This window comes from Scylla paramamosain, chromosome 45 (genome assembly GCF_035594125.1).
Source record: "Scylla paramamosain isolate STU-SP2022 chromosome 45, ASM3559412v1, whole genome shotgun sequence".
In the NCBI taxonomy this organism is placed as follows: Eukaryota; Metazoa; Arthropoda; class Malacostraca; order Decapoda; family Portunidae; genus Scylla; species Scylla paramamosain.
Window position 1 is genome coordinate 9,600,946 of NC_087195.1, and position 15,374 is coordinate 9,616,319.

A 15,374-nucleotide genomic window follows, 5' to 3' on the forward strand; every position below is an offset into this window, starting at 1 on the left:
CGGCCTTCTACTTTTAACACTCCTAAAAATGAATCCTAGTACCCTATTTGCCTTGTTTCTGGCTTCTATGCATTGTTTCCCTAGACGGAGTTCAGAGCTAACTATAACTCCTAAATCTTTCTCGTACCCTGTACCTACCAGAGTTTGGGTGTTTAATGTGTACCTATTGTGTGGGTTTCCTCTACCTACGCTAAGCACTTTGCATTTATTGATATTAAATTGCATTTGCCATCTATCCGTCCATTCATTCATTCTATCTAAGTCTGTCTGCAAGGCGATGGCATCCGCTTCTGACCTAATTAATCTCCCTATCTTTGTGTCATCCGCAAATTTACTAACATCGCTACTAATTCCACTATCCAAGTCATTGATATATATTAGAAATAATAATGGCCCTAATACTGATCCCTGTGGCACCCCACTAATGACATGACCCCACTCGGATTTCGAGCCGTTTATTAGCACTCTCTGTCGCCTGTTACCAAGCCATGACCCTATCCAACCTAACACCTTCCCATCTATCCCGTGCGCCCTAACCTTTCTCAGGAGCCTTTGATGGGGCACCTTGTCGAATGCTTTACTAAAGTCCAGATATAAGATATCATAACTATCACCATTATCTACTGCCTCGTACACCTTACTGTAAAAACTTAACAAGTTTGTCAGGCAAGACTTCCCCTTCGTGAAGCCATGCTGTGACTGATTTATCAAGTTATGTTTGTCTAAATGTTCCCTAATGTTCCTGGCTATTATTGACTCTAACATTTTACCTACAACTGAAGTTAAGCTGACAGGTCTATAATTAGACGCTAAAGTTTTATCCCCTTTCTTAAAGATGGGTACTACATTAGCCTGCCTCCACATTACTGGTACCTCACCCGAATTAGGTGAAAGGCATACAGCACTAATGAATTTACTTTGAGAGTTACCCTGTAGTCATAACCAGATGGTGGAAAACTCTGAAGATTCAAGAGCGTGGGCATGAGAGCAGGTTAAGTCATTGCGCACATAAACGCAACACCTCCTCCTAGATCTTGCAGTTCGTCCATCTTCTAAGTCGCTCGTACCAGTCTCCTTCTCTTGGCCGTCTGATCACTCCCACCACGGCCACACTCAGGGTCTTACCCTCAGCAGCTTTCACCGTCTCCACCACCTCCCTCACTGTTTCCTCTGCTCCAATCCTCTCCAGGTCGTTACTGCCGCCCTGGATCACAAGCAGACCATTCTTAAACTTCTGGGTCTTCTCAGTCACTGTCCTCTTTATTTCATGAATCTTGGCTTCCCTCAGACACTCCTGTGAGCTCCCACTCATCTTGATTTTGAGCTGGGAATCTGCATTCCTGACCATGCTGTCCCCAACAGTGCAGATTGGGGACTTCCTCTGGATCATTTTCTTCATCAATGGCTCTCTTCGTGGTTGCTGGTCTTTCTCCTCTGTTTGTATGCCCTTGTCTTCTAGGTCTTGCCAGGCGTTCATAGCCTGTGTGTCCTTATCTTTGACGTTCTCCGTCTGCATGTCCTTTATGCTAGTCACTACCGCTGTCGTCTGTGTTTCCTTGGCCACCATGTCCTCCTTCCTGGTCTTCAGCTTCTCTTTCGCCACCTCCAGACATTCGTTTACACAAAAACATAATGTTTTTGTGGCTCAGCATCTTCGTGGAGGCCTTGAACCCCACACAGGGTGTGTGGAACCATAACTCACACACCTCACACTCCACGCCGCTACATCTGGTCGTCGCACTCTCCTTGCACACTTTACACTCATCTGCAGCCATCCTGATTTTTACTATTGGTAAAATCCAGGAAGCTTCTTGAAAATGCAGGAGCGTAGTCACACACGTCCTCTCTCTCGTCTTGATCAGCTTTGTCCCCCTAGTCTGGCTAGCGTATGTTTGTGCAAACACCTATGAGCATTAGACCCACAGATATCACAAGAGGACTGCAGTATGGTTGACTATAGGATTGGAATAAAAGTTTGAAGGCAAATGTTAGGAATGTTAAGGCTGTTAGGGAAGACAGAGTGCTCAGGTATGTGCTTTTCATGGAAAGCTAAACCTCTTCTTACTTCACTGTCAAGGTCAAGGATCAATTTGTTATTGTTTTGGTGGCAAAAGATATTCTCAGCATCAAAATTTGATTTCTGGTTATAAAAATAAACTCTTTTAGGGGGCATTATATATTCGTGGTTTCTTGTAGTCTACTACCTAGAAGAAAAATAATCATACTGACTTTGAGTTTTACCAATTAAAGAATAAAATAATTTTTGTCCCAGGAATACAGATGATATAAAAGACACACTGCATTTATATAACCTTAATACTACTATTAAAACGTACTATGTCGTAGATTCATATTTAAAAATACTCTAATTAATTTACTATCTCGGTAAGTGATAATAGAATATCCAAAAAAAAAAAAAAATACGATATACATTAGTCCAGCTTCAACTTCAAATTTAAATTCAAATGGTTTACTGACGCAAAAAAATACATCAAAGACAGCAGTCAGCATGCTGAGATGCTAACCCAGCTGACTTTGTAAGGCCTCACAAAATACTTACCTTGTGTGAGAAAAATATTTGAACTTATGAAGACATTTGTACCTATCACTAAAAAATAAAGTTATGTAACTCTAGTGGATGTTTTACCATAGCATACATTAGTGTTGTAAATGGTCACATAGTGTCTCATACTTTCACTTCCACTATCCATGATTTTGACATTATTTTCATGGTCCTATTGTCTCCTCTTACTCATCGAGACACCCTTGACTCTTCTAAAGCTCATGGTGGCGTCAGAATCAATGGAACTTTTATTTAATGCCTCCTTTGCAAGCTTGTGAGCAGTTTCATTGGGGCAAATACCAACATGTGATGGTATCCACATAAATTGCACAATATGCCCAGCATCTTCCAGCTGAAAGACAATAGCTTTACAGTGGGACACCAATGCATCCTTTACAGTATCAACGCTATTAAGAGAAAACAAAGCACTCTGACTATCAACAAATGCATAAATATCTTTGTCTTTCAAGGATGCAACTAATAATCCTTCGTATATAACTTCAAGTTCTGCTGTTGTGGTGGACGAAAACTCGCCAAGTCTCTTAGATATATGTTCATCAATACATGGTTCACCCTCTTCAACATATTCCTTAATTACTGCCCCACATCCAGCCTTGGCACCACTCACTGAACCATCACAGTACACGTGAATCACGCTATGTCTGGGTAAAACATTAATCTTAGTTAAGAAAATATGCTTCAGCTCTAAAGCACAAAGTTCATCTTTCTTGGCATTCAGTTGCAGAATATCCATTTTAATTTTATCCTGCAACCAGGATGGAACACTATCAGTTTTCCTCAAAGATGTACAGTACTGGACTGCACTATACTCAAGCAAGGTTGCATACAACTTTGTACCGTAACTGTTCACTTTAGCAGAGCTACGGGCAGTCTGACTGGTGTTTAACAAGAATAATGCATCATCACCTCTTCCAGTCATCCTGATGACAGCAGCTATAATCACCTCTTTATTTATTTTTTTTTTTTTTAATGAATACTAGGAAGATACAGTTCCATTCTTATAATTTCAATTCTAGTAGTTCTTGCACATCCTAATATAATTCCCATTGCCTCATTCTGCACCACTTCCAAAGCTTGTAAGCTTTTCTGTGGAAGAGACACAAGGACAGGAGCAGCATAATCAATGATTGACTTAACAGTCCTAATACACATGGTCTGTAGTACTGGTATATCTACCCCACACCCATTATTTCCCAATACTTTCAAAGGTTTCAACCTTGCCTTACAGATATTCTTAACATAAATCAAAGCACTTTGGGTTGAATGAAAGCTAATATACATTCCAAGGTACTTATAATTAGTTACTCTTTCCAGTCTTTGTCCATTAAACATAAGTACTCTATCGGTCGCATCTCTTGATTGAAATTTGGTCTTACTCCATTCATCACCAATCCCATGCTTACCTTATATGAAATATTATTATTTGGTGAATCTGGCAACCTCAACTAGAGTTCTTGATATCTCCCACTGCCACACTTTGTTTCGTGACACTGGCCTACATGAGGGACGGGGCGGGTTAGTAGTCGTCAAGGATGAGAGTCCACTGAAACGTCATTGATGATGTCACTCATGAGCCTGGCGCACATGGAACAATAAATTATGGACGAAAAGATTTTGGTGATACTCGCTTAATATCATGCTGGCTTCGCTTGTATTGTGTTAACAATACTTGCAGTATCAGCAAGAAAGACTTTTAGGACGAGCATAACGCACAATTAATCAATTAAGAGGGAAAAAAAATACATTAGACCCCCTCTACTTGCCTAAATCTCGAGAGAAAACGGAAGGGCAATTTCTTACGTAAACTCGTGAATATTCCGTCCAATGTAAAAGTTAATTAGACCCATTCATCCTTTCACCTCATTATACTAATTGTGTTTGAAGGAATGCAAAGGAATGGATGAAAGAAATTCATAGGAATATTATGGCAACTACACTGTAGGTCAGTAAAAGCTCCTCACCAGCAATTTATATGAACGCTTACATCTCTTTTCAAATTAACACATGCCTTTGGTTGTCTTGGGAACCTGAAAAATTGTATGCACTTCGTTTCTAGATTGTGCATGTTATTAGAGCATGAATATATTGCACAAACCCCCATGATGTATACCCATTTTATGGGGGTAAAGCAGGACTAAAGCGGTCATTTGCTTATTTGTTTACTAGTGTGACGTCACCGATGCGATGCATTATGGGAATCAAAAGTTTGACAGACTCCTCAACCTTGGTAGGGGTAGCGAACGTAAGATGTTCTGGCACATAATAACTCGCCCTGTTGCCAGAATATATACTTGGGGATAGTCTAGGAAGGAGCAAGACGTCAGAAGGATAGAAAAATAAATAGAAATATAAAGATAGATAGAGATATACATATATGTTTGAAATAACGTTGCCATGGGAACTCATCCAACTTCTACTGAGGCCACAAACTATTTGCTCAGAGAGAGAGAGAGAGAGAGAGAGAGAGAGAGAGAGAGAGAGAGAGAGAGATGAAAAAAGAGAAAGTCGGGATGCAAGCCAATATATCACCACGCATCATTATAAACAAATAGCACCTCCTTGCCAAACGTAAAACGAAACATGTAGAACCTTCACATTAACATACGAAAGCAATTTGCTGAACCCAAAACCACGAAAAGAATTAAGAACAGTACACCAAATATTTACTCGTAAGGTTGGTTATTAGTTTTACGTACACATCCGTGAAACAGAGCAAAATTCAATGCCTTACTGTATGACAGTTTGGGTTTCCGTGAAGCAACTAGGTGGAGAGACGAGAGGACGGAGGGAGAGTGTCACCTGCTGTCACTTATCAACATGTAGTGCCAAGCTGAGTGCCACCAGGGGGAAGGCCATGAAGATGAAATGTACTTACAGACTCCTGGTACTCCTGGGGGCTGCTTCCTGCCTCCTAGTCCTGCTGGGAATCACAGGGGACGTCTCAAGAATTCTGGACTTAGGAAGATGCAGTTCGGTATCCTCCCAAAATTCTCCAGTCTCTCTCCCTCTCCTCCCTAGGTCTGCTTATAATGCCACTCCTGCCAGCCCGACTTCCAAGCCTGCAGCCACCAAGAGGCCCCAGCATCTCGTGACTCGCTGGGAGGCCGCGGCTGTGGGTCATGGGAATAGAGAAGAAAAGATTACAAGGTATGGTGATGTTTGTAGGTACTTGCAATCTTGAGAACGAAGTTTTTCTGTGGTTTTATGTGTTTTGCATGTATCTGCTTCCTGTTTCTCCTGCATATAGATCCCCGAATGATTCAAGAGTAAGAAAAAAATATTTTAATGTTTGCCAGAGTGAAACAGGTTTTATTATAGTTTAAGCCATTACACACTACGTGGTAATAACCTACCTCATTTTGTTCTTCTCACTATTCACATAATTTCTAATGATTACACTACTTGTCGGAAATTAATAATAACGCCACAATAGGCCTGGGAATGCACAGCGCTCTCAACTTTTTCCACAGGTAAACATAAATGGTGTATTGTTGCCTGAACTTCAGTTGTTAGGTTAGGTTAGGTTAGGGTTTTATTATAGTTTAAGCCATTACACACTACGTGGTAATAACCTACCCCATTTTGTTCTTCTCACTATTCACATCATTTCTAATGATTACACTACTTGTCGGAAATTAATAATAACGCCGTGGGCCGTGGGTAGAAATTGGGGACATTGGCTTAAACTATAAATTTACCGAAACAGGAGTAATTCTGAAATAGCTTTGATTATACTAATACTGGAATTAATATTTGCATCCCAGTTTTGATTTATTGATTGGATAATGAAATTTATATTTGCTTACCAATTTTTAAATATGTATATGTTTTTAGATATGTGGAATTCATAGTTACACATCAGCACCTTATTATATGTCAAATTTGTGTAACTAGTATTTACTGATCTAAAGTATGAAAACCATCGGATTATGTAAAATAGTTATCTATTGCTATTATGGTGTATTGCTTATTTAAAGTTTTATCTTAATATTTTGGCACATAAAGCTTTTTCCGCCCTGAAAATGTGTTAGTACCACATCTTTGTTTTTGGACAATGCATGCAAGTATTATATTTCTACTTTTTATATACCAGTGTTTAGTCTTGTACATTTATTTATTTGTTTTTTTATTTATTTATTTTTGTTCAATATTTCCACTTAGGACATTATAATTCTCTGTTTTCTCTTACCTTTCTTATCGTTCATGGTTTCCTGCTGTATAGTCTTTTTAATTACACTTTTGCATAGTTTTTTTTTTTTTTTTTTTTTTTTTTAAGTCTTTGTAGTACAATTAAATCCTCATGGTCTGCCACAGGATGGTGCTCGCTGTGGTGTGCTGTGGTGATCGGCTTAATGAAACACGCACAATGTTGAAGTCTGCTGCAGCTCTCTCCCACTCCCCACTTACTATGATTGTGTTCACCGAGGAGACTCTGAAATCAGCATTCACTGAGATGGTGAGCATGATGGTGGTGGTGGTGGTAGTAGTAATAGTAGTAATAGCAGTGGTGGTGGTAGTTGTGGTAGTAGTAGTAGCAGTAGTAGTGTAGTGGTGGTAGTGGTGGTGATGGTACTTGTAGTTGTAGTAGTAGTACATAATAGAACTAATATTAAAAGGAATAGGAATAGTAGTAGTAGTAGTAGTAGTAGTAGTACTAGTAGTAGTAGTTATACATAGTAGAACTAGTAATAAAAAAAAAAAAAAAAAAATAGGAGTAGTAGTAGTAGTAGTAGTGGTGGTGGTGGTGGTACTTGTAGCTGTAATAGTTGTAGTAGTAGTTGTTGTAGATTTTTATTTGTACAGTATATTATCTTCAATATTTTTTATTTTATTTATTTATTTATTTTTTATTTTTATTTATTTATTTTTTTTTTTTTTTCTTTTCATCCTGACATTCTTTTCATGTTTATCTTCATTGAGTATTTCTTATCTTCACTTTTCTTTCCATCATCATTGTCTTGTTTATCTTCATTATCTTCCTCAAATTTTCCTCCTCGTCCTCTTAGTTATAAAAAATGTTTCATTTTTCTGTATTATTCCTGTTTTTTTACCATCTTCCTCTTCTTTTTTGCCCCCTCTTCCTCTTCCTCATAATTATCATCTTTCTTCTCAGTTTCTGAACTAACAAAAAAAGGATAACAATTTAAGCACAATATTTCCCTTTACTCCTCTTCCCCTTTTACTCCTCCCCCTTAAAACCCTTTTTCCTCTTAACACCATCCTTTCTGATGCTGTCATATCTGCACTTATCATTATTACCTGTGGAGACTGAAGGAGAGAACTATCTCTTATCTCTCTTAACATAATAGGAAGAAAAACAAACTAGGTAGAGATGGGAGACCAAGATAAATACAAAACTGAATATAGGAGGATTTACATGAGTGAGAGGAATTATAACCAGACAAATGGAGGAATAAGTGAATGAGTGATAAGTGTGTGTTTAGGGGCAATAGAAAAAAAGGAAGGATTAATAGGGAAGTGTGATGCGAGGAGATAAGCAAGCTGCGACCTGTGTGAAGTGTGTAGATAGATAAAATGTGAAAATAGATAAGATGAGAACAAGGAGTGGTTTGAGTGAATGAAAATTGGATTGGTTGTTGATTGACTGTGTTATAGCAGCACATCAAGCACAAAGCCACCAGGTAGGGTTGTTAGAGTGATAATTCTTCCATTATAAAATTACTGTGAATAAGGATGCATCTCTCTCTCTCTCTCTCTCTCTCTCTCTCTCTCTCTCTCTCTCTCTCTCTCTCTCTCTCTCTCTCTCTCTCTCTCTCTCTCTCTCTCTCTCTCTCTCTCTCTCTCTCTCTCTCTCTCTCTCTCTATCAAATTACTTTTTTTTTTATTTAGGAGGGGTACTGACCAAGGGCAACAACACTAATAAAAAAAAAGGCCCACTGAGGTGTCAGTCCCTAAGCAGAGTTAAAAGTAGTAGTAAAAAATTATAGGGGGTCTTGAAACCTCCCTCTTGAAAGGGTTCAAGTCATAGAAAGAAGGAAATATAGAAGCAGGAAGGGAGTTCTAGTTTGCTTAATGGACTAAACATAAGAACACAAGAAAAAATGGGAAAAACAAGTCAGCTTACACATAACAGTCCCTGTATAAAACATACATAACTTTATCCTTCTATCATCCCTATAAATGGTCTAATATTCAAAACTCCATATTGACACCAGTTACTACTTAATTACTGAGCCTGTTTCAATGATCTGCCTCTCCATAATTTAAAAAACAGTTTTGTCCTATCTTTTTGTAAGAAATAATTAAATCAAGCTTGAATTTGTTACTTACTGTCCTATTCTGATTATTAACTCCAAGGTTCTAGTCTGCATCACCCTTGTTAAACCACATGTGCCACTTAAACACCTCCATATGAACCCTTCATAATGTATGCCTCTCTTATTATATCATCTCATAAGGAGTAATATTGAGAGAGAGAGAGAGAGAGAGAGAGAGATATGTGTACTTAAGTCCACACACACACAGACACACACACACACACACACACACACACACACACACACACACACACACACACACACACACACACACACACACACACACACATGTTCTTACAAACTTACACAGGTTTTCTGATAACACATGAAAGACCTTCATTGTTCCCTACTTGTGTGTACGTGTGTGTGTGTACTTCAGTAATACCTTTGTCTGTTTATCTATTTATTTATCTTCCTATACATTTACCAGTGTTCTCATTTATTTATCAATACTTTGAGTATCTATAAACATAACACAATTATTAATCAATGTGTGCAATAACTATATCTTTAAATTTATTTGTCTTAACCTTCTCTCTCTCTCTCTCTCTCTCTCTCTCTCTCTCTCTCTCTCTCTCTCTCTCTCTCTCTCTCTCTCTCTCTCTCTCTCTCTCTCTCTCTCTCTCTCTCTCTCTCTCTCTCTCTCTCTCTCTCTCTCTCTCTGCATTTATATCTATCTATGTATCTGTCAGTTCTGTCTATCTTTCACATTAGACAGTGTAAAAGGAACTATTTTCCAGCAGACTGCATGAAACCTTAAGATATGCCTTTGAAGAAACACCCTAGGGAAACATGTTTTACATAATAGCAAGCACAGTATTACTCTGTATATTTAGCTGTATATTTACATATCTATTTGTGTACCTGGTATGCATCTATCTTTGAATACCTATTATTTATCTATCTATCCATTACATATATTTATCTGCCTCATATCTCTGCTTACCTTTTATTATTTATGTATCTACCTGTATGTAATGTATCCATTTATCTTCCTGCAGTGTATTTTCCTAAAAATTACATATCTTGTACCTTTTTCCTATTCATTTCATCTGTCTGCCTTTCTGTTATGTATCCATCTACCTCTTTAATCACATACAGGCCACTTATACTCCCCTGGTAACTGGTAATGTAATATGTATCACTGGGGGGGGGGGGAACGTGAGAGAGCAAGGGGGTGTTGACTTACTGGTGGTGGTGGTGGTGGTATTGCTGGTCTGGTTCATGCAGCATCATGACACAGCACGTGTTCGTACATCATCGCACACATACGTTCATATCTAATCTCTTGGCTCTTGATCAGTTTCTTATCTTTGTAATTCTGGTCATCTTTGTTATTTTAGCTTTTATTATGTTGTTATTATTGTTATTGTTATTATTATATCATGTTTTGTGTAGTGTTTTGTTATGATTCTCAATTTGTTGTTTTGTTTCTCTTGTCATTTTATTGGTTTTTATATTTGTTAAAATTTCATCATACATTTAATTTGCATTTTGTGATTCTTATTTAACTTTTTTCTTATTATTTTAATGGTTCCTTAAAATTGTTTGTCGTGTTTTATAGGTTATCCTCACCTGCATTCTATAATTCTTAATGTATTTCTCATTTTTCCACGTCACTTTGCTGTTTGGTTACCATTTATCTTATTTGATGTTTTTATTTATTTATATCTAGCAGCATTATAATTGATTTCTCAGTCATTTTCTTTTAGGTAGTCTTCTGCTTTATGTAGACCTATTGACTTCTTGCAGCTTCTGTTATCTCCTTATCTTCTTAAGTACAGCTGTACAGAAAACACATAATATACAGCTTTCTTGCAGCTTCCTCTATGCTCTTATTTCATGTGTAGCAACAGGAAAAACACACTAAATCTACAGTCCTCTTATGGCTCTTATCTTCTTATGTACAGCAACACAAGGGAAAAAATATCAAATATACCTCATTCCCTTCCCCAGCACATTCCAGAGTCAGCTAAGAAGCTAAGCTCACGGAAGTATCACTTTGCAAGACATCTTAACCTGCCACCCTTGTGTTACTTGTGCTGCTTCCGTCCCATTGATCTGTCTGGCTGGGAGAGAGAGAGCGAGGGAAGGAGGAGAGAAGAGATGGAACAAAAGGAAAAGGAAAGGCAAAAGAGAGAAGGAAGGAGGAATAGCATAAAGAAGAAGGAGGGTAGTAGGAAAGGAAAGGAAGGATGGAAGAGGAATGAAACAGAAGAGAAGGTTGATTCAAGCTGCTGCAGCAATGAAATCTTTTGATCGGCAAAAAACTGAGGGAGAGTAAAGTGGGGAGAAAAGGCTAGGAGAATAAAATAGAGAGAGAGAGAGAGAGAGAACATAAAGGATAGTTAAGAAGTAAGAGGTAGAAGGCTAGAAGGAAAATAGAGGCAACACAGTAGGGAGGTGAAATATGGTCAAAATTGAAAAAAAAAAAAAAAAAAAAGCATGGGAAGGGGAAAGGGAGAGCAGAGGGAGGAGGGAAGGTAAAGTAAGGTTTCCCTAACAAGTTTTTTTTAAGTCATAGAATATTACTTCTCTCTCTCTCTCTCTCTCTCTCTCTCTCTCTCTCTCTCTCTCTCTCTCTCTCTCTCTCTCTCTCTCTCTCTCTCTCTCTCTCTCTCTCTCTCTCTCTCTCTCTCTCTCTGCTTCTTTCCCTTTCATTTCTTTTTTACTTTCTGTATTTTATATTTGTGTTCTAAAGCTTCTTATTTATTTTCTTATTTATTAATTGATTGATTTCAGTCTTAGAAGCAACCTGCTTCTAAGTTCCTTACCTGGTATAGAGACAGGTACAACTATATTTACAGCCAGGTCAGAGTTAATATGGGAGTGAGGTTCTGCTAAATGCCTGTATTTGTTATATGAAAGCAATAGCATAAATTCAGTATGGTTCAGACCTGGCTGAGATAGGAGACCCAAAGAATCAAAATATAATATTTGTAGATCACCCATGACACTCAAAATTGTCTTTATGTATATAACTGGAAAAGCTCATAAAATGTCAAAAGGTTGGTGAATAAAAAAAAGTACAATTCAGTAATAGTCATTAAAAAGAAAAAAAAACACACCAAGTCATTATTTACACACTGAGCTGATAAACACACTCATTGTTGATATCATCTCATATTACGCTCATATTTTATATCCCTGACTAATTCATTCCTTCATTAGCTTTAGATACATTTGGACACCATTAAATGATAATACTAACCTTGGATTACCAGTACAGTACAGAAGCAGTAATAAGAAGCCATGCTGGACCATTGTTTACACACATTGCTAGTGAACATTTACTGTTTCAGTCCATCCACTCTTCATATTTCCTTTCACTGTATATCATTGTTACATGGGTGCAAAGCTGTGGCCTTCATCATTCAGCGGGAATGATACACTGTTTTTTTTAATGGTGTAAGCAGGGATGACCTCACTGTTGCAGGTCATGAGAGAAAGTTGCACACCTGCCAAACACACATCCACAGATCAGTTCCTAAATAGGTTTCACTGTGGGGTGGCAGGAGGTACCCTAACTCACATTACAGATTTCTGTGTGGCTTGCTACACCCCATCCACGTGTTAGTATTTTGAGTCCAATACATTATAGTATGACTTGAAGGCAAACTGACACCCAATTTTAGACACAATTTGCATTAGCATATTATACATTAACAGCAATTTGGAGGTACTTACTAAGAGGGAATACCTGTGAAAGTGAAGTATCAGCTGCATGGGGAAGGGAAATGTTGGTGTGGTATATAGTTAAGTAGATTATTGCTGACTTTATATCTGTGCCTTTCTTTCCCAGCACTCTTCTTGGCCGGTTGAAGTTCGTTTCCGCATCACCCTGGACCTGCACAGCATCACCTTCCCCCCTGGCCAGGATGCTGCCACCTGGAGGAAGCTATTTAAACCCTGTGCTTCACAGAGACTCTTTATGCCGGTGTGTGTGTGTGTGTGTGTGTGTGTGTGTGTGTGTGTGTGTGTGTGTGTGTGTGTGTGTGTGTGTGTGTGTGTGTGTGTGTATATTTACCTAGATGTATTGTACAGGGCATAAGCCAAATCTCATTTTATCCTGTCTCCATAACCATATTTTTCCAATTTCTCTTTAAATATGTACACTGTTTGTCACAACCACCTCTTCCTTCAAATCATTCCAGATTTCAATAGTTCTATATGGGAAACTATTTCTTGATGTTGCTTGAACATCCACTCTTCTTTATTTTCTTCCCATGCCCCCTCATCTGTCTCTCTTCCTCTTCCATTTATGGTACTGAGTCATTTCTGTCTATTCTTTCTATATTCTTTACTAATTTGTACATTGCTATCAGGTCTCTTTTTTCTCTTCTCTTGTAGTGTTGGTAATCCCATCTCTTCAAGTCTTTCTTCACAGCTTAAGTCTTTTAATTCTGGTACCATCTTCGTCGCTATCCTCTGTATTCTTTCCAGTTTCCATATATCTTTTTTTTTTTTTATATGGAGCCCAAACTACTGCTGTGTATTCCAATTTAGGTTGTATCATGCTTGTTATAATTTTCTCCATCATTTCTTTATCAAAATAGTTAAATGGCACCCTAATGTTTGTTAACAAGCTGTAGAGCCAAATATTCCATTTATGTGCCTTTCAGGTGATAGCATGTCCTGAATCATTACTCCCAAATCTTTTTTCTTCTTTACTTTTCATTATTATTTCTCCTCCCATTTTGTACTTCCATGAAGGTCTGTTTTTACTTTTTCCTATTTCCAACATGTGGCATTTTCTGGTGTTAAATTCTAGTCTCCATGCATGTATCTTGTCAATATCCTTTTGTAACTCCTTGCAGTCATTTTCATCTTTAATTATTTTCATTATTTTTTGCATCATCAGCAAACAGGTTTAATAATTATTTAGATTCTCTGTCATATCATGTACATATATTTGAAACATAATGGGTGCCAACACAGATCCTTGCAGTACCCCACTTGTCACTCTGTGCCAACTTCATTTAGTGTCTCTGATTACTGTTCTCATTTCCCTCCCTTATTAATAATCCTCCATCCATCTCAATGTTGCCCCCTTTAGTCCTCCTCCATTCTCTAGTTTCCACATAGGCTTTTGTGGGGAACTTTGTCAAATGCTTTTTTGAAGTCCAGGTATACCACATCAACCCATCCATCCCTCCCTTGCACTCCATCTATTACTCTCCTATAGAAGCTCAGTAGATTTGTGACACAGGATCTCCCTTTCTTGAATCCAAATTGCTTTTCTGTAATTATCTTTATATCTTCTAGATATTCCACCAATCTGTCTGTAATTACTACTTCACAAAGCTTGCTTACAATACTTGTTAGTGACACCAGTCTATAATTTAATGGTTCCATTTTATATCCCTCTTTGTATATTGACACTATGTTAGCTCTCTTCCATTCCCATGGTACTTTCCCTTCCTTCAATGAGCTTTTGATTATATCCCATATGGGTTCCTCCATTTGTTCTCTGCATTCTTTTAATATGCATCCATTTACTTGATCTGGTCCCATAACTTTTCTAACATACAGCTCTTCCAGCAGTTTCTTGATTTCTTTTCTCTTTACTTGCATCTCCTGTATTCCCTCATTCTGTGATACCACTTTCAGTGCCACAAATTTGGTTTCCTTTGCAAACACAGATTGAAAACTCTCATTCATTAGTTCACTCATCTCCTCAGTAGTTTCATAAATTCTTCCTTCCCTTTTTAACTTGTTTAAGCCATCCTTGTTTATTATCCCATTTATGTATCTGTGGAAGAGTTTTTTCTTCCTTGCATTTTCTTACCATGTCACTTTCAAAGTTTCTTTCTTCTCTTCTTATTTTACTATATTAATTTCTTGCCTTTCTGTATTCTTTAGCATTTCTGTTCAGTTGTCTTATCATTTTCTTCCATGCCCTGTCCTTTTTCTTTTTTTTTCTTCTACACACCTGGCATCATACCATTCATGCTTCCCAATTTTCACTACTTGGTACAAACTGTTGCACCACCTCTCTGTACTTGCTCAAAAATATCTCATATTTTCTTGCACTACTTTACCTTCAAATAGCTCTTTCCAGTCAATATTTCCATAGAATTTATTAAGTTCTGCAAAGTTTGCTTTATCATAGTTCTGTCTCTCATTTCTGTATTGTTCTTTCCTGTCCAACACTTTTTCCTCCTGTGGTACTATTTCTATTCTCACATGATCACTTCTTCCCAGTGGACTTAGACAATGTATACTTGGTCTACTTTCTGGGGATTTTGTAAACACTAAGTCCAACTGTGATGGTTCTTCTCTGCATCTCGTAGGCCTGTTCACCCACTTTCTCACTGTATTCACCATAATGGTTTGCATAAGTTCTTCGCTCCATGACCTAACATTTTTTAATTCACTTTCATCTTCTCCCAGTTCATTCTTTTAGTGTTTAAGTCAGCTACTAAGAGTACTTTGTAACTTTTCCTTATCATTTCCTCAATACTGCTTCTTGTTTCTGGTTGCATGTTTTTAAATTTATTGGTCTCCTATGC

At 37.8% G+C, this 15,374-nt stretch overlaps 1 protein-coding gene across 1 annotated transcript in view; it reads left to right on the forward strand.

The window, feature by feature from the left end:
• Window positions 1-5,303: 5,303 nt before the first annotated feature.
• LOC135094484 (glucoside xylosyltransferase 1-like) overlaps window positions 5,304-15,374 on the forward strand; it is a 29,762-nt gene continuing 19,691 nt past the window's right edge. The window contains exons 1-3 of the mRNA XM_063994610.1: window positions 5,304-5,731; window positions 6,899-7,040; window positions 12,665-12,799. Of these exons, the coding sequence (XP_063850680.1) occupies window positions 5,307-5,731; window positions 6,899-7,040; window positions 12,665-12,799 (702 nt within the window). The 5' untranslated portion in view covers window positions 5,304-5,306. The remainder of the gene's footprint in view (window positions 5,732-6,898; window positions 7,041-12,664; window positions 12,800-15,374) is intronic.